The sequence below is a fragment of the Catharus ustulatus genome, chromosome 1, assembly GCF_009819885.2.
Source record: "Catharus ustulatus isolate bCatUst1 chromosome 1, bCatUst1.pri.v2, whole genome shotgun sequence".
NCBI lineage: Eukaryota > Metazoa > Chordata > Aves > Passeriformes > Turdidae > Catharus > Catharus ustulatus.
In genome coordinates this window covers 107857168-107880251 of record NC_046221.1, presented here as the reverse complement: position 1 = coordinate 107880251, position 23084 = coordinate 107857168, and the positions used below count along the sequence as shown (strand labels likewise).

At 37.1% G+C, this 23084-nt stretch overlaps 1 protein-coding gene across 2 annotated transcripts in view; it reads left to right on the top strand.

The window, feature by feature from the left end:
- ANKRD12 (ankyrin repeat domain 12) overlaps positions 1 to 23084 on the top strand; it is a 59916-nt gene that overhangs the window by 15924 nt on the left and 20908 nt on the right. Inside the window, exons 2-6 of one of the 2 annotated variants that reach the window (XM_033052735.1) lie at positions 4114 to 4251; positions 10450 to 10597; positions 17675 to 17821; positions 18834 to 19034; positions 22192 to 22334. In XM_033052735.1, the coding sequence (XP_032908626.1) occupies positions 4165 to 4251; positions 10450 to 10597; positions 17675 to 17821; positions 18834 to 19034; positions 22192 to 22334 (726 nt within the window). In that variant the 5' untranslated portion in view covers positions 4114 to 4164. Of the gene's footprint in view, positions 1 to 4113; positions 4252 to 10449; positions 10598 to 17674; positions 17822 to 18833; positions 19035 to 22191; positions 22335 to 23084 lie in introns of those variants that run through there. The other variant, XM_033052743.1, reaches the window with a different exon arrangement.

Here is a 23084-nt window from a genome sequence, read left to right as displayed (position 1 = left end):
TAGAGTTTAACTTTTAATTTAGGTTTCTGGTGATTTAAAATGTGCCATCAAGATTGCCTAATAAACCAGTAATTGCATTAAGAAATGGCACTGAGGAAAACTGAAAGTAGACACATCTAGGTTCCCCTGGAAGTCCGTGTTCTACATTTTCACTGTGGATGCGAACACTGTGTAGAACTTGAGTTGGAATGGCACTTTATGGAAATAGTGCTGTTGGTTGGTCTTAGTGTGGTGGTTCTGCTTTGATAATCCAGTATGTGACACAGTTTTAGTGAACTTCCAAAGCAGGATTTTTTCCAAAGCATATTTGACTTGGGTAAAAAATTTAATGAATTCACATTTACTTTTGATCACAGAATCACAGAATAGGTCAGACTGGCAGGTGGGTCATCTGTTCCAACCTCCCTGCTCCAGCAGGGCCATCCCAGAGCCCCCAGCACAGGACTGTGTCCAGAGGGTTTTGGAATACCTCCAGTGAGGGAGATTTTGCAGCCTCTCTGGGTGATCTGTCCCAGTGCTCATCTGCACAGTAAAGTTTTGCTCATGTTCAGGTGGAGCTTTCTGCACATCTGCTTCTACCTCTTGATCATTTGGTAAAGAAAATGGAAACATCCTATGCTTTCTGTTTTCATTTGGTTCTATTTGTATATTAAACTAACTCTATTATTAGAAATACCTTTAATTGAAATCTGTTTTGAAAGTGTTTTCATAATCCTCTTGCCTCTATACAGTACTTGAGGCTGGGTTTTTCTGTTCTACCATTTTAAAAAATAAACTATTGCTTTCCAGGTAAGACATGCAGGAAGGCTGGGCCTTTTGTGAAGGGCAACTCTTGTTCATGTGGTGTAACCCCTGCTGGTGAGGAAAATGAGATCAAGGGAGCCAATCTAAGCTAATAAATTTTACTAAGCTTGTGAGGTTTGACTTCTTACTGTCGTACACCAGGGAATGGCATATGAAACCAGGAAAGAAAGAGAGGCAAAGCAGGAGTGGAGGTAGTTTCAGGGAGCCAGGTAGCAGTAAAAAAGGAAGGGAAGGAAACAGCAGCATATGCAATGAGAAATAATCTATTTAAAATAATAAAGAAAACTCTGAGCTGATGATTTTTTTAAAGTAGTCGTGGTCATGTTGTATACAATGGGAAATGTTACAAATGAAACTTAGAAGATTTGAGAGGCTTAATGAGCAAAAGCAGATTTATGACTTGACACTTTTTAAACCCATGGAAACAGATACTTTCTGCTATGGTAATACACTATGTTTGGTCTAATCAGCACAGTAGTATTCTGTGAAGATAGTACAGTAATTTCACGAATACAAGCCGCACCAATTTGACCAAAATTTTGGTGGAAACCCGGAAGTGCGGCTAATATTCCGGGGCGGCTAATCTATTAACAAAATTCTAAAAGCTGCCAACACGGAAGTGAGAGCCCGCGGCAGCCCCAAGCCAAGCTGGAGCCCGGCCGGCCCCGGCAGAGGTGGGAAAGCCTGGCAGAGGCGGGGCCAGCAGTGTGGGGGGCGGGCGGCAGAGCCTGAGCCAGCAGGGCGGGGCAGGGGGGCGGCAGAGCCCGGGCCAGCATGGCGGGGGAGCCCGGGAGAACTGGGGCTAGCAGTGCAGGGGAGCATGGCAGAAGCAGGAAGGCCGGCGGGTGGGGCTGCCTGGCAGCGGGGGAAGCCCAGCAGAATCGGGGCCAGCAGCGTGGGGGAGCCCGGCGGTGCGGGGGCCTGCAGTGCCGGTCAGGGCGAGGAAACGTGGCGGCGGTGCAGACGGGAGGGGGCGGCTGGCGAGCCTGGTGGCGGCGGCGGCAGCCCTGCCGGCGGGGCGAGCGAAAGCGCCGCTCGGCGAGCCAAAGCGCCGCTCGCGAAAGCGCCGCTCGCGAAAGCGCCGCGGGGCGGGGCGGGCGCGGCGCTCGCGAGGCGCGGTGCAGGGCGAGCGAAAGCGGCAGCGGGGCGGGCGGCGAGCCCGGCGGCGACAGCCCTGCCAGCCGGGCGAGCGAACGCGGCAGCGGGGCGGTGCTGACGGGAGAGGGGGGCCAGCGAGCCCGGCGGCGGCGGCAGCACCGCCCCGCCAGCCCCGCCGAGCCGTGGCGCTGAGCTGGGCCACCCGGCCCCGTCGGCAACCATGAGCGGGCCGAGCCTTCCTGGCCCCGCCCCGAGCCAGTAAAGCCCGCTATGCCGCGATCCTGTTACTAATTGGCCAATTTGTGAAAGCTGCGCACGGATTCTCGCGACGAACGAAAGTGCGGCTAATATTCGGGGTGCGGCTTATCTATTGACAAAGACAGCAACATTGTCGAGGCACCGGGGGTGCGGCTTATAATCCGTGCGGCTTGTATTCGTGAAACTACTGTACTTGTTGCTTCTTTTAGGATTAAGGAAGGGGTTTTTTTTAATTACAGGAAACACAGTGTAGTGTTTCTTTATCTTCTTTGAACTGATAATCATTTTTTGTTCCTGCAGCTGTTATAAAAAGTGACTAAAAACAAAAAGCTGATAACCATGTGCTTTGATGTTCATTAAAATTGAACAACTACTCTCTGTATCAGTAGGACTGCATAAATCCCGTTAACGCTTCATGAATTAAGGGAATATTTTAATGTTTGTTTTGTCTTAGGTAAGAGCAGAACCATACGAATTTCACAATATTGTATCATGTATCGTAGTGGAGACAAGATTCTGGTTATACAATGTGAGGTTGTTTCTAATTAATCTCTTCCTGTTTTTCATAAGCTTGTGGTTAGTGTTAAAAAAAAAACAGCAAACAAAAAAAACCTCCTCAAGTGTAGGGGAAAGGGAGGAAAATCAGCAGACCTTAGTGCAACATTTCCTACTTCTCTATCTCAAGGATTTAGCTTTTTGAACTTTTCTTCCCCTCCTATTCTGGAAGATTAAGAAAGTAGCATGCTAAATTGTTGTATACAACAGTATTAATCTTAGACAAATATTCCTGTTTTCCATAGTTTAAGCCTTATGGGGGATGGATGTGTGAGCAGGATGTAGAAATTTGTTTGAATATCAACATCTCGTGTGTCAAGTGTAGTGTGCAAAATGGTTTTCTCAAAGTCATCTGCACCAGATTTGTTGTCAGTTAACTGTATCAAACCAAAATAATGACCATGGTCCTAAAACAGCAACAAATTCTCTACATGATGATCCCAAAATCTTAATGGTAAAGCAACAATAGAATTGTTGCACCTGAAATGATGGCTTGATCAAGCATAAAATTATGATAACTCAATAGGATTGTGATTACTTAAATACTTGCAACAAAATACATCAACTCAAAAAGACCCATAGAAAGTCACCAGCTCTAAACTGCTGTCAGTTTTACCTTCTGTGTGATCTTTCCTCTCAGCCATTCTTACAAAAAGGGTGGCTCTTCCCTCTGTGGAAGAGGCAAGTCAGACTTCTTCCATTATGTGAGTCTGTAATGACACTTGTTTGGTATACCGTGGAGATGAAACACCACACAGCTCTTGGGGCTTTATGTAGATGTGAATATATATCTGTCTCTAGTGGTGGCTTATGTAATTGATTTGATAGACAATGGAAATTAAGGTTTCTAGTTCCAAGTTTAAACTTTAGAAGATTTTTCTTCTGGCAGGCATCTCTTGATACAACAGAAAGGATAATAAATCACAAGACTTGACTTGTTGTCCATATTACTTTAAATATACAATATTTCAGTCTCCCAGGCTAGGAAGCTTAATTTTTCTTCACGATGTTGCTACAAATCTTGTTCATTTTTCTAAGCCCTAGGACGTTTAACATGAAGTGAGATATTGAACCTGTGAACCTATTAAAATAGCCAAAAGTGTTCAGTCTTCCCAAAAGGTAAGCTAGAGGGATGAGTCAGTTTAACAGCTGACTTGGTTCTTTCTTCATTACACCATCCCCAGCAACAGCCATGTTAGACCTTTTGGGGTTTTGCCCCAAGAGTTGAGCTGCATGAGGAATGATGCTTGAAGCCAGGTGTCATCTTTTAGTCATCTTGAAGCCAGTAGTCATCTTTTTTGGGGTACTATTCAGCTTTGCTACCATCTGCAGTAACATTTGTCCTGAAATGACACTGCAGTGTGTATATTTATGTAATGTTGTTTGTTTGTTTTTCAGACACAGGATGAACCCACTGATACAAGATACAACTAGCTAAACCGCTATAAAATGCCCAAATTTGGGTCCACAAAAACAGTTCAAGTTGAAAATTCTGACAGCAATAGCACCATGGTGGAAAAAACAACTGCGAGAAAGGTAAAATTGTAATAATGTCCATTTAATTTCTGTAAAATAAAGCATATTTCATTATTTTTACTGCTGTAATTGGAAGAAATAAATATGAATCTGTGTTCTGATATCTTTAGTATTGAAAAAAGATATATATTTTTACATTGGTTTAACTGCAAGTTCAACTGTGGGACAGAATTTGACTTTTATTGTTAACTTTCAAGTTAATTTAAAAGGAAGCTGGATACTTTGGTTTTATTTGATGTAAGTTAGTATATAGTTTCCTAGCATATCTTAGCTAATATGAAGTCTTCATATACTCACAAGAACAGCAATCCATATTTTATTTTACAGTGTATTAGTTTAACAAACACACAAAACATTTGTGAAGGACTGTGACAGAGCGCAGACCAAAGAAAAACTGCAAAGCAAATGCTGCACAAAGCTTAAGAGTAGCTCCTGTACAATGGAGGCCCATCTAAAAATTGTGCATTCCACTTTTGAGTGTTGGAGAATGAAGGAATATGGGAAGTCCAGTCATGCTTAAGAGTGGTTTGTTGTTTATAAATGTGAAGCATCCCATGATTTTCAGAGTTCTGGTGGCAAGTGTCAAATCACCCAGTTCTCCAATTTGTCTGCCTAGTACACTTGTGCAATAGACCACGGGTTTATCTGCACTACTAATGAATAGCAGAAGCTGGAATAATACTCTGCATTGAGAATGATGAATGACATGTATATTGCCCTAAGGAGAAAGTTTGTTTCCTAGCAATCTTTAGAACTGTAGTCTCTAAAAATGGATTGTGTGTGTGTGTGTGGTCATACTTACTCTGTTGTTGAAATCTGTATTCTCTGCAAGACTTTTTGATGAATGGATATAAGAAGGGAAGAGGTTAAAAAAAAGGAAGATCAGAAGATTCAGCATGTATTTGTAACTTTGTCTTCCAAAAACATTCATAGAAACCTTTAGACCTTTTAGCCTTTTTCCAGTTTGTTTCATTGGTCCTGGTAAAGTGAGGCAAAGGTAATTCTTTCTGCTCACTCTGATGAACTACTTAGATAAGAAAAGGAAGATAACAGAATAAAATGGGGAAAGGAAATTGGCTTACTAGTAAAGGGATGAAATAATGTTGGGTTTTCTTTGATTTTCTTTTTATTTCTGTTTATTCTGGTCCTTGTTTGGAATGAAAGTGTCATTCAGTAATTTAGGGAAAGAGTAGGGAATGGAAGTCAGACAAAGGCTGTGAATATGAAATGCCAGTGATAGTCTGATTAAACTGGTACCAAAAAATAAACTGATAAACTGCTTACACTGTTCTGTCCAGTGTTGCTTACTGTCCACCCTGGTACAGTGTACAATTTGAGATTAGAATGATGTAGGGTTTAGTTTGGAATTGTATGATACAAAACAATGTATAATATAAGATCCTAAATAAAAATGGAGAATTATTATTAATGGAGAGTGTAAGTGGTTATGTTATTGTTCCTGTATTCGAGTTTTTAACACTATAAATAGAGTTCTCATATTTTGAGAAGAACTGAATACATGATTATGTTAAATAACCACTTGAACTGTCACACACCTGTTCTCTAACACATGGACAATTGTCAGACATGTTCAGCTGGCCTTTGACTAATCTGCACTTTTCTGAGTGGATTAGAAAAGATAGAGGAAATATTGCCAAAGTGTCATAATTTAGGTTCTGTCAAGAAAATTATTGTAAATTTGGCAGGTAATACACTAAGAGTAAAGTGTGAGTTTAAACAACACAAGGTCATGAAGGCAAATCTGTACTACATACACAAACATAGAACTCTGAAGTGAAGATTGACCAGATCAAATCAACAGTGATAATTTTAATGAAATATCTTTAAAAGGTAGTGGAGATGTCTGTATAGCAAATAAGGATTTTTCTCAATGCCTAAAATGCATGAATTTAAAAGTAATAGTTCTTAAAGCATTAGAAGTATGAAAAATATTAGTGATTTATTAGCTAATGTAATTGATGTTAGGAAGTGCTAAGCCCTGGTGTGAAATAATATTCATAAAACAACAGTGCCTCTTACAAGTAAACAGTAATGCTGAAGGATACCGCTCCACTAAAAAAATCCTCATTCTTCACAAAATAAAGACTGTAATGACCTAAATGGCATGAGGCTATTCCAGTGGTTAACATAAGATTAGAGAAAAAAACAGTTGTAGGATTTTATTTCCATTTCATAATTTTATATTGTTCAACTAGTTCTGATTGTGCACTCTTAGCTGTTGAGAGATAAATGTAATTGCTATTGTTAGACATAATCTTTCATATTTGTCCAGAAATTAATGCTTATTATGCAGCTGTAACAACTAGTGAATAACTGTGTGAATCAGCTATGCATTCAGGTCTTCTGAGAACTCAAAACAATTTATTAGAAATAGCATTGCTGTTAATAAACTGAGTTTATATCATGTATGCATTAGGATACATGTATTTTTATTTCAGTTGGTCATCTGACAAGCATAAAATAATAGTATAGCTGTATACAACACCTAGACCATCTACTGTTTGCATGAGGTATTTTGTAAAATATGAACATGATGAAATTTTAATTTATCTTTTAATTTATACCTCATATCGCCAAACTCAGGAGTAAACTAGGGATATGTCATCCAAAGGAGAAACACATTTGGAGTTTGTAAGAATTAATTCTCTCCTTGGAAGACTGCAACAATAGTGCCCAATACCATTTAATACCATACAGAACATGCTTCAGTATGTAATTATCTTTGATAGGCAGAAAAAGAATGCTTGTTCTCCCAGGGCTTAGTACATCTGCTAGATTATATAGCTCTCTGTTGTCTCCTTTTGTCTTGTCATTGATTGTAGCAGTACCAGACAATAGAGTTGGAATGGGATATCAAGAAACTGTCCAGACTACTGTTTGTTAGCCTTCTGAGACAGTTCCTGTTGTACAGATTAAAAATGTGTTCCTCATCATAGCACACTAGTATGGTTTTGTTGACAGAGAAAATTCTTCCTTGTTACTACATCCTCCAGTGAGGCATGCATTAAATGTTGAGACGTGCAGATCCAGTTCATCCATTTGCCCCAGAGTAGAATAAGCTGTACTCAGTTCCTGACAGATGTTTGCCAGACCTTTTCTTTAAAGGCTTGCCTGCTGGAAATTCCTGTCTCCTTGGGCAGTTTATTCTGATACTTAATTATGCTGACTGGCAGAGAGTTAGATACTTAGTAAAGGAGAAATAATCTTTGCTAGTCTGTTGCACTGTAAAGCCATTAAATGTTCTCTAGCTGTAGTGGACATGGAAAGTATGTAATGCTTTTCACTTTGCAGCAGTGCTTGGCTTTTCTGAACATCAACATGTTGTCAGTATTTTATCTGGTTAGCAGTTTTCACTTCGAATTAATCAACCTCTTTAAAAAGTCCACGGGATTTACAGGTTATTTTATAAAAAATATCAGCTTCGTTTTAGGTTGCTTTCATGGGTCACATTAAAGTAATTTAACAGACCTGTTGATGCTGAGTTTTGTATCTTGCCTTGGACTCTGAAAAAGAGATGTCCATGTTGTTGCAGTGACCAGGAAGAATTGGAACAGTGAATGCTCACTCCTTGAAATGGAATTCCTTGTCTAACCTGCAGGGTTTCTACTCCTCTTCCTGCTTCTACTTCCTCTACTTGAAGTTGAACCCAGGATGCCATTAAGAGTTGTCTATCTTTTAACACAGCATTTTGTAATTGTACATTTAACTAATCAGTTTGTAGGACCTTAGTTTTATCCTGACTTTTCAAGACTGCTTTTCAAATCAGTCAGTCATTTTGCATTCTCTGTGCCAGGGCTCTTTGCTTCTTTCTCTCTTTCAGTTGTGATGATGTCTACATATCTGATTGTATCTCTATTTCAGTATTGTCACTGAAAATAATAAACAGCATCAACTTTGTACAGACTTCTCAAACACCCTGTTCATTGCATCTTTTGAATTGGAAAGTCCACCAGTGAATGTTGAATGCTTATTTCCACAGTAGCTAAGGAGCACAATAGTCTGTCTTCTTTTTTTCTTTTCGGTTTCTGTGTATTCTATGTATAGTATTTTTTTATTTTTAATGTGTTTTTATTTGTCTGAAAGTGTGCATTTTGAACTCTCTCACCTAACTAGATTATCACAAAATTAATTTTCAATCATTATTCAAAAACTAGTGCATCAGTCATAATATTTAACATAATACATATAAGCAATTTAAGAATAAAGTAAAACTATCAAATTACTTATGCAGCTTGTGCCTCTTTGAGAGCACCTACTGATGTATTTTAATGAGGAGTGCCCCCAAAAAAGGAATTATTTTTAAAGATTACCAACTGCAAAAAGTTGTGGTTTTGTTGGGTTTTTTTGTGTTTTTTTTTCTCTACAGAACAAGCCGAAACCTATGTTTTCTGTTTAGGAATATTAAATTATTTTTAGTTCATCCTTTCTATTGCATAGTCCCTAACATAAGATAACATTGTAGAGAAAGAAGTAAAATTTTGATGCCACTTCATCATATTGTGGGAAATTCACATACATAGATAGGAGGAATAATTGATTTAGAAACAAGGGATGAGCAAGCTCTTGGCGAGGTTGGGTTCAAGTGGGTAACCTGTGTGTGTGGTAGAAGAGATGGGAAAAGGCTTAATGGAGTCTGGATCTGCTCTTGCCAACTTAGAGATGCATTTGGAAACAATGACTTGAATTCTTTCATAACTAATACCACAGGCACTGTATATTCCAGGAGCCTGGGGGAGTCTTAAGGGGTTTGGGTTTTTATGTTTTCATGTTTGAGCATGTAGGGAAAAAAAAAGAGAGCAGAGGGAGGATGTTTCTTTTGGGATTTTGAAGGAGAGTTGACTTTGGTTTTGGTGTGTGGGTTTTGTTCTGCATTTTGTTTTGGAATTTTGGTTTTCTAAACTGACTGTGAAGAAGGTAGGTGTTCGGAGGGCAGCAACCTTTAAACTTCAGGAATTTCATTGACGCAGACTACTGCCTTCTTTGTAATTTCCCTTGTACACATATTTGTCTTCTGAAGGTTGTAGGGTTTGTTTATAGGTTCTTTTTCTAATCAGTTCTGCTTAACTTTTTGGCAACAGTTTAAACTCAGCATGTCAGATGATATCTTCCTACCTGAGTTTGGCGTTCTTTTAAAAAAAGGGAGCGATGCCTTTGAGAACAGAACTTTTACTTGAAGTTATTTTTTTTTAGTTTTCCTGCAATCAATAAATCTTCAGAAGTACCAAGGATTGGCCTTCTGGTTTTCAGTGATTGGCAAGGCTATATATGTTCTTCTACCTTTAGGAAGTTAATCTATCAGTAGTTTCATCTGATCATGTGTTAAGAATGATACAAAGCTGTGGAATTGCGATAGCTGACTGAGCTGGATGATGTGTTTGTGCACTATGTAATGAACAGAGGACATGATGTCTCTGCATTGCATCTCAATTGGTAGGCTAAGATATTGGGGTTTGCAGAGGGTTCTCTCAAGCAGTCTCTACACTAACCTGGTATCTTTTACATTCTTTCCTCCTGTATTAGTGAAGTAATGAAGTATAAGTATATAGTGAGCCTGTTTAGGTTTTTCTCTGTCTATTTGAAATATGGTTTATAGGCCAAAATATCTAGATTTATACAACTCAAGAATCCAATAGGTTGTACCTGTTTTTTCTAAATTTGATATTAGTTTTAAAAGTTTATTCATAGGTTTTTCTCAAATGAAACATTACGCTGTTACTGTTGAAATAGAAAGGGAGTTCTGTATTGATGGATTACAGGGTGGGAGTGGAGGCAGGGGAGGGTAATTAGAGGGGTTTTGGGTGGTTTACAATTCAGTCTGAATTGCAGTGTGGGCTTTTATTGTACTTACAGTGGGATTGTTATGGTCAGGGAAGGAAATTGGGGTGGTCATCAAGACTTGGCAAATTCTTGTTCAGTTTGTGTTGTTCTTTTGCTAATTAATTAAGCCTATAATAGTGAACAGCATTTCTACAGTGATGTATCTGAAAGTAGAAATAACATAGAAGTTAGTAATTTAAAAAAGAAATGACAATTTATTATTTTGTTTTTTCAAAAAATTTTGTAATACACATACACAAGCACATACATTCTCACCTATCAGTCTTCTCAGTCTGTGTACGTTATAAGACTATCCTGCTTTATGCAAAAATTACTTAGTATACTTTTTATTTATATTAGAGCAAGGACAAGATTGCATCCTACAGCAAAACTCCAAAAGTGGATAGGAGTGATGTGGGGAAGGAGATGAAAGAAAAGTCTTCCATGAAACGTAAACTTCCTTTTACTGTTAGTCCATCCAGAAATGAAGATCGCAATTCAGACACAGGTAGAACCTTTTTATTTCCTTAACTAATTATTTACTGGTAAAATATATCCTAACTTAATTAATATTTTATGTTTTTACATTGGTTTTTTTTTCTCTTTAAAAAGAATACTAAGTATAAAAGTTGCTTGCTTGCTTGCTTCTGATTGTTGCATCTCAGTCTGATAGGCTTTCATCCTGTCATTAGCAATGACCAGCATTCCACCATAGTTGATCTGTATTCTCCAGTTGTTTCCTAACCTCATTCTTTCCTTCTGTTTCAGTAACAAATCTTTCTTTGTATTGTCATCTCTGGGGTCCATTTGTTCAAACGAGTAAACAGATGAAAAACCATGTGAATGCCTTGATTTGAGACACAGCTGTCAGCCTTTCATAGCCTTTTTTTGGGGAGGGAGCATCAGATAGATTGGTAGATGTACTGTCCTCCATAGAAAAGGTTACTAAGGTGACAGAGCTAACTAAACTAGCCATGGAGAGCACACTTTCCTTTCAGTTTAAGTTCAGTTTGAGTTCCTATGATCTGTACCTTTACTGCACAGGCTAAGTAGTTCTTCCCAGCTTAAGCTTATTTATATTAGAACTGATTTCAAGGTTTCAAACTGCTATTCTTAACAAAGTTCTTTTTGAATCAAGATGGAGGGAGCTGGATTCATTCCAAGAGGTACACTTACCTCTAGGTTTAGGTAGTTAATTAATGTGTCATTGTGCAGTAGTAGTCCAGTAATAGTTCAGTTGATAACCAAACAGTATCCATGGCCAGCTGAATGCACAGAAATTCCCCAGATTTCTCAAAGGCTCAGTGCTACAGTTTTTTGTACATTGCTTATTGAACATTTAAATATTTTCATGACTAGGTAGTTCCCTTAGTATGCTTAGATTTAAATGCAAGGTAGAAGTGTATACCTCAGTGTGTGTTTAATTTTTGTTCAGGATTGATTTCATGCAGGAGATACGGCTCCTTGATAATACATATTTTTATTACTGTAAAGAAACTGTAGTATGAAATCCATATTTGAAAGTCACATTACAAAACAATGCTCTTGGCTGTAGTTTTGTTTCCAGTGGTTTTACAGCATTCTTGAGTCTTACACTATTCACAATACCATTTGATTCTGAAAAGACCATGTCTAAATTAGGAGTATGCTCCCAGCAACTGCTTTATTAAATTTTTTGTTTCATATTAAACCATAACTATTTTTTCATAATGGAAATAAATGTATTTAGATGTAGTATTTGGTATTTATCAAAAGTTTTCTGTGTTGAAAATATTTTTTCATGTCTCCCCACCCCCATCAACTTTAAGTAAGTCATTGTCCCAATCATCTTGTAAAGTAGCAGAACTTTTTGTGTGTTTTTTGCTATAGCATCTGTTTTCACAGTTGCCACAAACAAGATTGATTACTTCAGACACTTAGACATGCACAACAAGACAGTGCTCACACTACAAAATTTTTTTGTCAGAAGTTGTAGCAGGGAGGTGAAAGAGACAGTTCAGATAGGGGCAAGAAATATTTAACATGAAAGTAGAAGGCATGTGGTTTTTAACTATGGTAGCAAACATCGCAGCTTGGTGAACATTTTATCTCAGCTGAGGTAAGGAGGTTAGAGCAACTGCCCTTTTGCAGGTGGAAACTTGGTACATAGACCTTCCAGAAACTTTAGAGCAATAGCATTACTAGGATGAAAAACTGTTCCTGTAATGCAGATTCTGTGTCTAACCAATTAGATTAGACCACTGGGAATTAGACACTTACAGTGGTGCCAAGTTTGACATGGATTAGGACTGACATCAGTGATCATGACATGAAATGCTGCTTCTGGCACAAACTTGGCATTATACATGGAAAAGATTTGCTCTCACTGAGCTAAATGGTTACCTCTGACAGAAGTGTCTCTGTGATAGCTGTGTACAGAGAATGGCAAATGTTGAGAAGGAAGAAAGTAAGTTTTTTGAAATGAGAGTGTAATCAGACACAGGGGGAAAAATTAAAGGTAATGAAAAGCTTCTTACCAGTTTCAAGGTCTTTAAAAATATGTCTCAGTTTTAAAAACCCCAAAATGTGAACGCAGTTAGAGGTACTTTAAAAATTCAATTTAATGGTTTAATAAATGGCTTATCCCCAAGATACATTATAGAGTCCCTAGCTGATTGTAGAAACTCCATGGTAATTGGACTTCATCCTGTTTAGGTGTGTAAATGAGTCAAAGAATGGGGATACCTAATTTTTAGAGTTTTTCATCATTAGAGCTTTCTTGGTTCTAGCTCCAGGGTCTAATGTAAACTAAAATTTTGTCAGGTTTTTTTTGCTCATTTCTATAGAAATTGATTCTTTGTTCCTTTTCTTGGTAAGCTGCTTTTTTTTTTTGCCTGGTATTTTCTGAGTATTGCAAGTGATAATGAACATGGAGAGCCAAAATGAATGTTGACGTAACACAGAAATGTTTTGGAGGGTTTTTTCATTTGATTTCTGCAGCACTATACACAAAGTACATTTTGCACCCAGTTAGTAGATTGAAACCAAACAGCACTTTTAGAGTACTGTAAGAGTCTAGAACAGTTATAGCCCACCTCTTTATCTGAATTTCAATCTATTTTTTTTCTTAAGAAAATGCTGCAATAAATTTGTATACAGTATTTTAAGATTGAGCCTTTTAGTTGCTTTCTTAATAATTTAATACCCATGATGATTGCATCCAGTTGCATAAAGGCAGTCCTGCAATGCCAGTTGAGATGCCTGCAGGAGCTGTAAAGATAATGTGAGTCCTAGAAGAGGTGTGGCCTTCTGGAGAATCCCCTGGGAACAGGACACACCTGGAAGAACACTCTGTCCGTGTCTTTATCAGCAGCATCCTGTTGTGTTCCTTCTGTTGTTCTTCTTTGGCTGTGCCACTCCCCTAGCTGTGGTGGCTTCCCAAAATTGAGGGCTCTGTTGTGACATTGCCATTCTTGGTCAGAGCAACTACAAAAAAATAATACAATGGATGCATTCTGCAGGCAGATTTATTTGTACTGCAGTATAGATAATTTATAAGTAAATCTTAGGGAGGAGTCTACACACAAGCTTTGATTAACATTGCTGGATTGGATAGTTGAAGCAGAACTATTTTTCATACCTTTTAAAATAAATTCTCTGATTTTAAGTCTCCCAATCCAAAACCATAAAATTGATTGAAAAGACATCAGTTATTTAGACTACTTAAATAGAGTTATTTAAATTTTTTTCATTTATGTAAGTAATCTGGTTAGTTTTAAGTAACCTCTGATGTGATTATTGGAATAAGAACAGTAGACAAGTGTTGATTTTGCAGAGGTCAGATTTGTTTGCTTTCTCCACCTTAGTGGACTACTACACCTTAGTAGACTACTACACTTAGTAGTCTGAAGAGAAAAATTTGAATTTTTCATAATAATTAAACGTAGCTGCAGATCTTAAAAATCTTTTCATTGCAAAGAGAGTCTTGTTACAGAGTTGATTATTCAGGAACATCGAGTTACAATTACACTGAATGTGGTAATTTGTTGATCTTTCTTGGAAATTACATTTTCCAGAGGTACTGTTAATAGCAGGATCTTGGTTTTGTTTTCTGACCCCTTCAATTTCAGTCTTTAAAGTTGTCCAGACATGACACAGTTATATTTCTTTTAGCACTTAGCTGACCTCTTGATGTTGCATGGGTACATCACAGTAACATAATTCCTGTGCTCGTGCTTTCAGTAGTTAGTGAGGGTGTTGAAGGGACTGTTCACACACTGCTTGCCTGCTTGCTGGATTTGGGCTTATTCTTAAACTATAACAAGTTTACTTAGTTGTTGTTTGGGCTACAGGCAGGAAAGTGGAGGTGGTTTTGTGTGTTTGTTTCGTTAAATAAAGATGTCATAAACTTGATTAATTAGGTATCACAATAGTACCTTGACCTCTCTGCATTGTTAAATGCACTGTGGGGTCTCTGCATTACATTCTAAGCTTTCTCTTTCCCTGAGGCTAGGAAACACAACCAGTCATGATGTGTTTCTCTTGCAAATAACTTCAGTCAGGTTGCAATGATAACATAGAGCTCAGTAAACTCTGTCTCTGAACTTCATCAGCAGCAGAGTAGGTCTTGACCTAGTAATGAGCATATCATTCTTTGGTTGTATATCTTTCAATCTTATTACTTCATAGCATTTATTTCAAGCAGTTCATATTTTAATTATGTATGGTCCTATTTTTTGATCCTCTTATTCTTTAGGATTTGGACTACAATGGTAGTCTTTTACATGTAAAAAAAAAACTATCATGAGCTCTGAAGTTTGAATTTGGGGGGGTTTTTTTTGCTTAATTTCCTTTATCCAGTGAGGTGATTATTTTACCAAATTAAATACTCTGTTAATTTGGCATGATTTGTGTTGAGAAAGCCACTTATTACATAACTTAATAATTTAATTTTCCAGAACATTAAAAATTACTTGAGTGACTATTTGTAATTTATCCAATTGGACAAAAAAGCAAGCAAACAAAAAACCAGATACATTATTGGTTGCCTTGGGACAAAATCTGTCATGCATAAATTATCCTAAATAATCACCAGTGTCTCTCATGTTCCTCTTGCCAGTAGGTTTTAAGTATTGTTAGTGGATCCCATTGAACTCTTTTACAAATAAGTGCTCAGATGCTTCTGAATTCCTGTTACACATAACTTGACTATTTCAAAATAATTTTTTTAAGTGTTTGGTGATAAACTTGTGTTGCCAAGGGAAAATCATAGAAAGATATTGTCCTGAGGGATGGTCTACCTTCAACCAATGAAGGTGGTTGAACATGAAGCTACTTGAAAAGTTCTGGTTTTTTTGTTATTATTAAAAGTGAAAAAATCTCTTATGTTCTGTTTCTAACCCTTATGTTCATTTCTAACTGCTGAAGAACAGCAGAAAGTGATGAGAATGTAAATGTAAAAGAAGATATTTGTATTCCATAGAACGTGAAAACAAAAGGCTCAAAATGTAAAAAAAAAAAACCCCAAAACAAAAAACCCCCAATTGATTGAGTTTAATAGTCAATTTTATACATTAAATTCTAAACTTAACATCTTAAACTTTCTTCAACTCCTCTTGTCAGAACAAGGTCATATCCATGAGATCTTTGGGGGGATTATCAGGTGCACCTGCTATAATCTTGAGACTTTTTCAGGGTTGTTATTGATCATGGTGATTTATGTTTATTGAACTGTTTAGATTTACTGAAAGTGTATATGAAGTCTAATATCCATTTGAAGAAAACTATGTCTCATTTTGAGCAGTAAATGCGTAATTACAGTATATCTTGGTGAGAACAGTTGTGTTCTTACTTGGTAATTTTAATTGGTAAGATCTAGAAATGCTTTGCAAACACTTTGTTAATAAAGTGCAATAGAAGAATAATTTACCTCACCACTGAAATGCAGCATTGAACATGAGGCAGGAATAATTTTTGCTGATTAAAATAAAAAGGCAAAACCCAAAAAATCAGAAAACCTCCATGTATAAAAGAGTAAAACCTAGATAATAAAAAAACTTTATTTCATTTTTTGATATATTATTTTCTCAAGCTGAAAATAGCTATAAAATAGTAAGGAATAATTCAGAATGAAAATAAATGTGTTTTTCAAGGAAAGAATCATGAACAGCAAATAACATATACTAAGAAATAGCTGATTATTCTGGTCAAACTGAAATATGTTATTTTGATAGAAGTACTAAATTAGTCAGTAAAGAGTATGCTGTATCTTTGCAGAGGGAACAGCATGCTGCAGTGAAAAGTTGAAAGTACAGTTGTATCGTAAAGGTTTTTTTAAATTTTCCTATGCAGATGTTTTTACCAGTAGGGCACTACACAAATACGTGTTGATTTGGATATTGAATTAATTTTTTAGATATCCAAGACTGTGAGTTGCCTGCAGTTTAGGAAAAAAAACATTATTTTGTTCTGCAAAAAGGGACCTGTTGCCTTTTAAAACATGATGGATACATTTATAGAAGTTTTAAAAATATGTGCATAGGTCTGTAGCTTTCCATTCTTAAATACTCTTGCTGGCAATTGTTTAGCCCGTAAAATCATGTATTTCTTATGGGTCAGTATGGAATTCAAGATAAGAACTGTTGCTGTGCCTTCCTGTGCCTCAAGAGCATTGCATTACTAAAGCTTGTATCTGTAATCAGGCCTAGAAAATGAGATTTAGAGGAAACTAGGAAGGCAGAAAATTAGTTGAGAGGAAACTAATGGAGCAAGAATGCAGAATTGTAGAAAGTGAAATATAAACTAGGAACCTTAAAGGGACTTAAGCTTCTAATTTTTACCTTTCTCCCAAAGCTCAGTGAAGTCTTCCTCTGTGGAGTCCTCTGTTTTAAGGTTTTCTGCTTTTGTAGATGACAGGGTTTCTTGGTTTTGGGGGGAGTTTTGTTTTGTTTTTGATGTTTACTCAGATGTATAATTTTAGCTCCTGGTTTAAAACTTGGAGATGAAATATTAAACAGCTTCCGTAAATATTGATAAAAGGAAAGAAGTTATGTATATAAAACAGCTGTATGTTTTTGAAGGATATGAATTATGCAGAAAAAATTGCTTTAAGATAACATAACAGGATGAGTTTGAGAAAGAGTCTTTTAACCAATTACTTAGCAGGTACCAATATTAAATAGGCTTTTCCTAATTGTTAACATGATGTCTTGAGAGAAGTAGAAGAGAGTGTAATCTCAAATCTGTATTGAATGTTGAAAGCTGACCAGCTGATTTTACAGAAATTTTAAGTTCCTGTCTTTAATCTCTGAGAATTAGAGATGAAACATACACAGCATTCCTCCTGTGAAACAGGTTTTTCATCTGTTAGAATTTTTTGGTAATCCTGCTTGCAGCTTTAAGTACTTTATCTCAGTAGCTTATTACCCTAATATGATTAGAACAGGTAACCAACACTAATGCAAATGCAGTAAGTTAGAGGTGTGATTTCTGTTTTTCATCACCTGCTACCTATCAAGAGTTTACAGACCTTAAGAGAATGGTTTTATTTTTAGAAAAATATACTGATGAAACTGAAGTATGAGTCTTGAAATGTTCCTATTTCTAGAGAAGGAAGGTCCGGAGAAAAAGAAAATGAAGAAGGATGCTGGGAATAAGAAGTCAGCACCCGTTAGCATTCTGTTTGGTTACCCTCTGTCAGAGCGCAAACAGATGGCACTTCTTATGCAGATGACAGCAAGAGACAACAGTCCAGGTGATCTTACAGAGTTAACAGTTTTCTTCCTCCTGCCTATTTAATTCTGTCCTAGTCAGAATGTTCAGAACACTGATGTTTTTCAAAAATCTTTGATTTTTCCCCCTATTTTAAATCATTCATTCTTGTGTTAAAATTTATTTCATGTGTATGATTAATCTGATGAAAAAATCTTGATGTGAAATTCTTTATGTGAAAAACTTTGCACTGTGACATCTGTAAAAATTGAAAATTTAATTTCTTCCTTTGTTTATTTTTGCCTCTCAGACACTGTTCCATATGGATTATTTAAAGCCTGAAATACATCCTTTTGTTTGGTTTTTTTTTTTATTGAAGCTTAACTGTTATCTCATTGTCTCACTTTGGATCAGGATTTTAATTTTGAGGAAATGGGACCATTTCCTTCTGATTTAATGGGAGAGGGAAGACATCTTGCTTTTAATTCACCATTTCAAACTGTTCTTGGTCCAGCTGCATTTAAAAAAATCTTGATGTATGTGTATGTTCTACAGGTGTAAATTTTTTACAAAATTGCTATTTAGAAGCAAATTACTGGGTTTCCTTAAGGAACTATCCAGTCCACCCAGCTGTGTTGGTACAGCTGAGGATTTATATATTTAGTACAATACACAGAATGTAATTCCTTAAATTGGCATCTCACTACATAAAAATATAGTGGAATTTTGCTGGAGGAAGGGGAAACAGGATAGATGCTGATTTGCATGATCTCACCTTGTCTTGATTCAGGAGAATTTATACCAGAGTATGTGAGCCTTGTAGTTTGGATAGACTTCATCTGTGCCAGAAACCTGGTTAAAATAGTAAGATTTTGCAAAATGCCCCTTTTCACATTGAAAATCAGCATTGTGCTGACACGAGTGAGGGGTGAAATGTCTTTTATTTAAATATAATTATTCACTAGTCATTATCATTTTTGAAAGCAAGTGTTGGTAATTTTTTTGCTTCATCTCACTTTAACTTAACAGCAACCATTTAAAAACTTGTTTTGTAGATTCCACCTTGAATCATTCCTTACAAACAACACCAACACAAAAGAAAACTCCAACCTCTTCTTCAAGACAAAAAGACAAAGTTAACAAGAGAAATGAACGAGGGGAAACTCCTCTACACATGGCAGCAATTCGAGGAGATGTTAAACAGGTCAAAGAGCTAATCAGATTAGGTGCAAATGTAAATGTAAAAGATTTTGCAGGTAAGTTAATATGAGTACTCTTAACTGTATAAATTAAAAGTAACACTGCAGTTGTTAACCAAGGTTTCCTTTTGGTTCATGTTGTATACAAATGAAAAAGTATAACTTCACAGGAATTCCCAAAATTGTGTTTTTCATTTCCAGTGGTAGTACTGGGATGCTATAGTACATAGTGTATTATTAGAACAGTGTTTTAATATCTAGATATTTCAGTTGTGTCCATGGCCTTTGCGCAGTAGGTATTCACAGAAATCTGTGCACACTTGCTGAACTTGCTAGGATTATGCTGGGCAGAGTTAAATGATGAAACTGTGGGCTTTGTGAGGAGATGCAAAGTTTAGTGATGGTGGAGGTGGTGATGTGCACTGTGTTCACTGGGACAGCTGATATGCGCCAAGGCAGATGAGTGTGGTATGGTTGCAGTTGTCATCTAGTCCTGCTGGATTAATGACAGCCTTGACATGTCAGTATTTGCTGTGATTTAAGCAATGATTGATGAGCTTTGTTAAGTTGTAACATATACGATATTTTTAGGTTTATGGGTTTTGGTTTATGAGTGTGAATTATGTTCTCAGTGGGAATGTCAGGGAGGAGTTGAGGTAGCAGGCCCCTGTGGGAGAAACTAAGAACTGTATAGCACAGTTGGTTGTCAGTTTAAACTTGACATCAAGAGAAGATATTAATGAGATGAACTGAAATCCTGACTTTAGGTAAGATAACAGATTGGTAATTTCTTGGTTTGAAGAGAGTAGCTGAATTTGTATTTGAACATGAAGCTGCCCAGGACTGGCATGTAGAAGAAGAGAAGACAAGAAGTAGAACAGTGAGATCTTCAAAGAAGTTGAGAGGGGAGATGAGAAGAACTTGTTGACAAGAGCAATTTTAGAAAAGGAGGGGGAGGTTTAGGGGAAGACAGGCCCATGGAAATCACTGGGAGAATAATAGAAACACTTGAAGAAGAGATGTAGTGGGTTGACCTTGGCAAGCTGCCAGGCACTCACCCAGCTGCTCTCTCACTTCCCTTCCTCAACTAGGTGTGGGGAGAAAATAAGATCGCAAAAAGCCTTGTGGGTTGTTTTGAAGACCATTTAATAAGAATAGCAGAAGCTGCATGTGCAAGCAAAGGAAGAAGAGGAATTCATTCCCTACTTCCCATCGTCAGGCAAATGTTCAGTCCCTTCCCAGGAAACGGGGCCTCAGCAGGTGTAACAGATGCTTGGAAAGACAAAATTGCCGTTATGTACAAACTACCCTCCTTCCTTCTCTTTATTGCGTGGCATCCTATGGTATGGAATATACATTAGGTCACCTCTCCCAGCTGTGTCCCCTCCCAAACTCTTGTGGAGTAGGAGGGAGAGAGAAAACCATGACACTTCACAAGCCCTGTTCAGCAGTAGCCAAAGCACCAGTATGCTGAGAGTACTGGTGTAGCCCCAAACGCAGTGCATATTACTGTATGGGTTACTCTGAAAGAAGTTAACTTCGCATCTTCATCCCAGTCTGACCTAGGGCAGATGCTTAATTTTAAAGGCAGATGAAAGTAAAAGGACAATGGGTGAGAGCTGATTCTGAGGATCAGCTGGAAACAAGTATGTTGGAGACTTCAGTCAAAGTTCTGGAGGAGGTGTTTGGGATCAAGTGAGATATTTTTTATTGGTAATCTGAAGTGAGAAGCAGAGATGGCTGAACTTCAAAATACTGTGCAGAGGGAGAAGTCAGGAAGAGGGGGAGGACTGAAGCAGTGAGTCATGAGTGGAGAAAAGCAGGAATTTAGGATGCAGTGTAGTTTAGAGAATTAGAGGGTTTTTAGCTAAGGATTTGGCAGAACTAAAGGAGCAGAAAATGAATTAGTAATGGAGGAAGTAACCCTGCTCATGGGATATATGCCAGAATGATACTGCCATGTGAGAACAAGAGTAAAGGAAACAGATATTGACAGCAAGCCAGCGCTAGAGTTGGCAGGCAGGGCATTGTGAAAGGATGAAAAACCAAAGCAGTACAACATGGAGAAAAATAAATTGTGGAGATAATTAGTACAGAGAATAAAAGATAGGGATCAGAAGGCTGAGAGCAGAAGAGTGTTATCATGTTGGGTGAGTGTCAAAAGAGCAAATGGCAAGAAAATGGAAAGAAGGAGGTGGTAGCCAGTGCTGGAAGTAAATAACCCAAGTAATGATTGAAGAGCAAATTTAGTGTATGAGGAACAGAAAGAAGTGTTTTGCTTTAGAATAACTTAGATGCATCTTTTTTCCTTTTTTTTTATTTTTTTTTTTTTTTTTAAATTTAAATGAGTGGCAGCTTGGAAGTTGAGTGAAAGATGAAGGTGAGAAATCCCATTACTGAGGGATTAGATAAGTTAGGGATTTCTTGTTCCTCCACTTCATGGATGTACAAGACTGCTACTGATTAGATACAGAGTTCATGTGATCAAACTCTTTTACTGGTTATGCTGGAAACAAAAGTTGAATGCCTCCCCAGAACTGGGCTTTGAGAAGGCATCAACAGCAATTCAGGTCAGCTGTGAAGTGGAAGTTACCAAGTTGGGGAGAGGAAATTGAGGTAAGGAATATAGCATGTGTGGGTTGTCATCTTCAGTTGACACTGTGCTACAGAAAATGAGCAGTGAGCTTGTGAAAATCAAAATTGCAGACAGTAACTAGTGTTCTGGAAAATACCAGAATAAGTTCTCTGCCATTATTAATAGCTTATTATCAAGCTACTAGTGTTGTTAATGATTCCTTGCACATAAAGGAGCACTGGTTATGGTAATTTGGCACACTTACTGTTTCCAATAGTGTGGTTTTCAAATGGTATCCATATATTATAATATTATTTATATCTACACCTAACACAGTTCAAATGTTTACTAGTCAAAGAATCTCTAGCATGTTTAGCCTGGGGATTTTTTGCCAGATATTGTCTTCAACTATCTGATTTGTGATTCCAGCATTCAGTTTAATCTCAGAAAAACTTGGAATTTGATGGGAGATTTGAAGTTGATAAAGCATATGTTTTCATCAGATGGGTGGCGTTGCTGTTCTGCCAAGTACTGTGTGTGAGTGTGTTTTGTAATGTTCGGAGGAAATAGAGACCTATAGCACAGGAATGAAAAACCAAATCTTTGATCTTTGTCTTAAATGTGCATTCTTCACCCTAGGTTGGACACCACTGCATGAAGCTTGTAACGTTGGCTACTACGATGTTGCTAAAGTTCTGATAGCAGCGGGAGCAGATGTGAACACACAGGGCTTGGATGATGATACCCCACTTCATGATTCTGCTAGTAGTGGCCATAGAAATGTGAGTGTTCTGGGAGAGTAGGAAGGGGATAAATACATGGTTTGAAATGCTGAAGCTTCAGAACAAATCCTAACTGTCCTCATTACATTTGTATGATCTTGTAGTTCTGCGTCTGCTGTTTTGGGAACATCTTAAAGTTTTTCTGATTGTCTTTGTTTCATCTGACTTCTGTTGCCAGATACTTTCTACCAGTATCTGTTTTCTTAACTATTTAGAAGTTTCACCATTACTTTCTTAGTAAATAAGCACTTAAATTACTTTTTTGAGAAACTTTTACTGTATAGAATTCTCTAAAGAAAAATGTCTCCTATATAGTATACTGTGGATTTATGTATATTATACATATATGTTTATAAATATTTAAAGGTATATATCCTCTATTTATTTTAAAATATTATTTATGGCATTGAAATAGAGAATTGATAAATATATATATTCTTACTATTTTTAAAATTTACCAATCAACACTTAGTGGAGAAGATAAATGGAGCTTACTAACACTAACTTATAATTTGTTCTTGATACAAGTAAGATGCAGATATGACTCTGCTTTCACTTTATATCTCTTTTATTTCATTACTATGTGTGTGATTTGTTGTATAAAGCAAAAGATAGAATGAATACATCCTTAAATCAAGTACACCCTACAAACAAGAGTTGAGTTTGAAAAGTTTTTCTGGAAAAGATAGAGAAATTAATTATGATAATCTGTTGGGAATTTTTTTTTTTTTAGCTATTTAGTAACTGCTT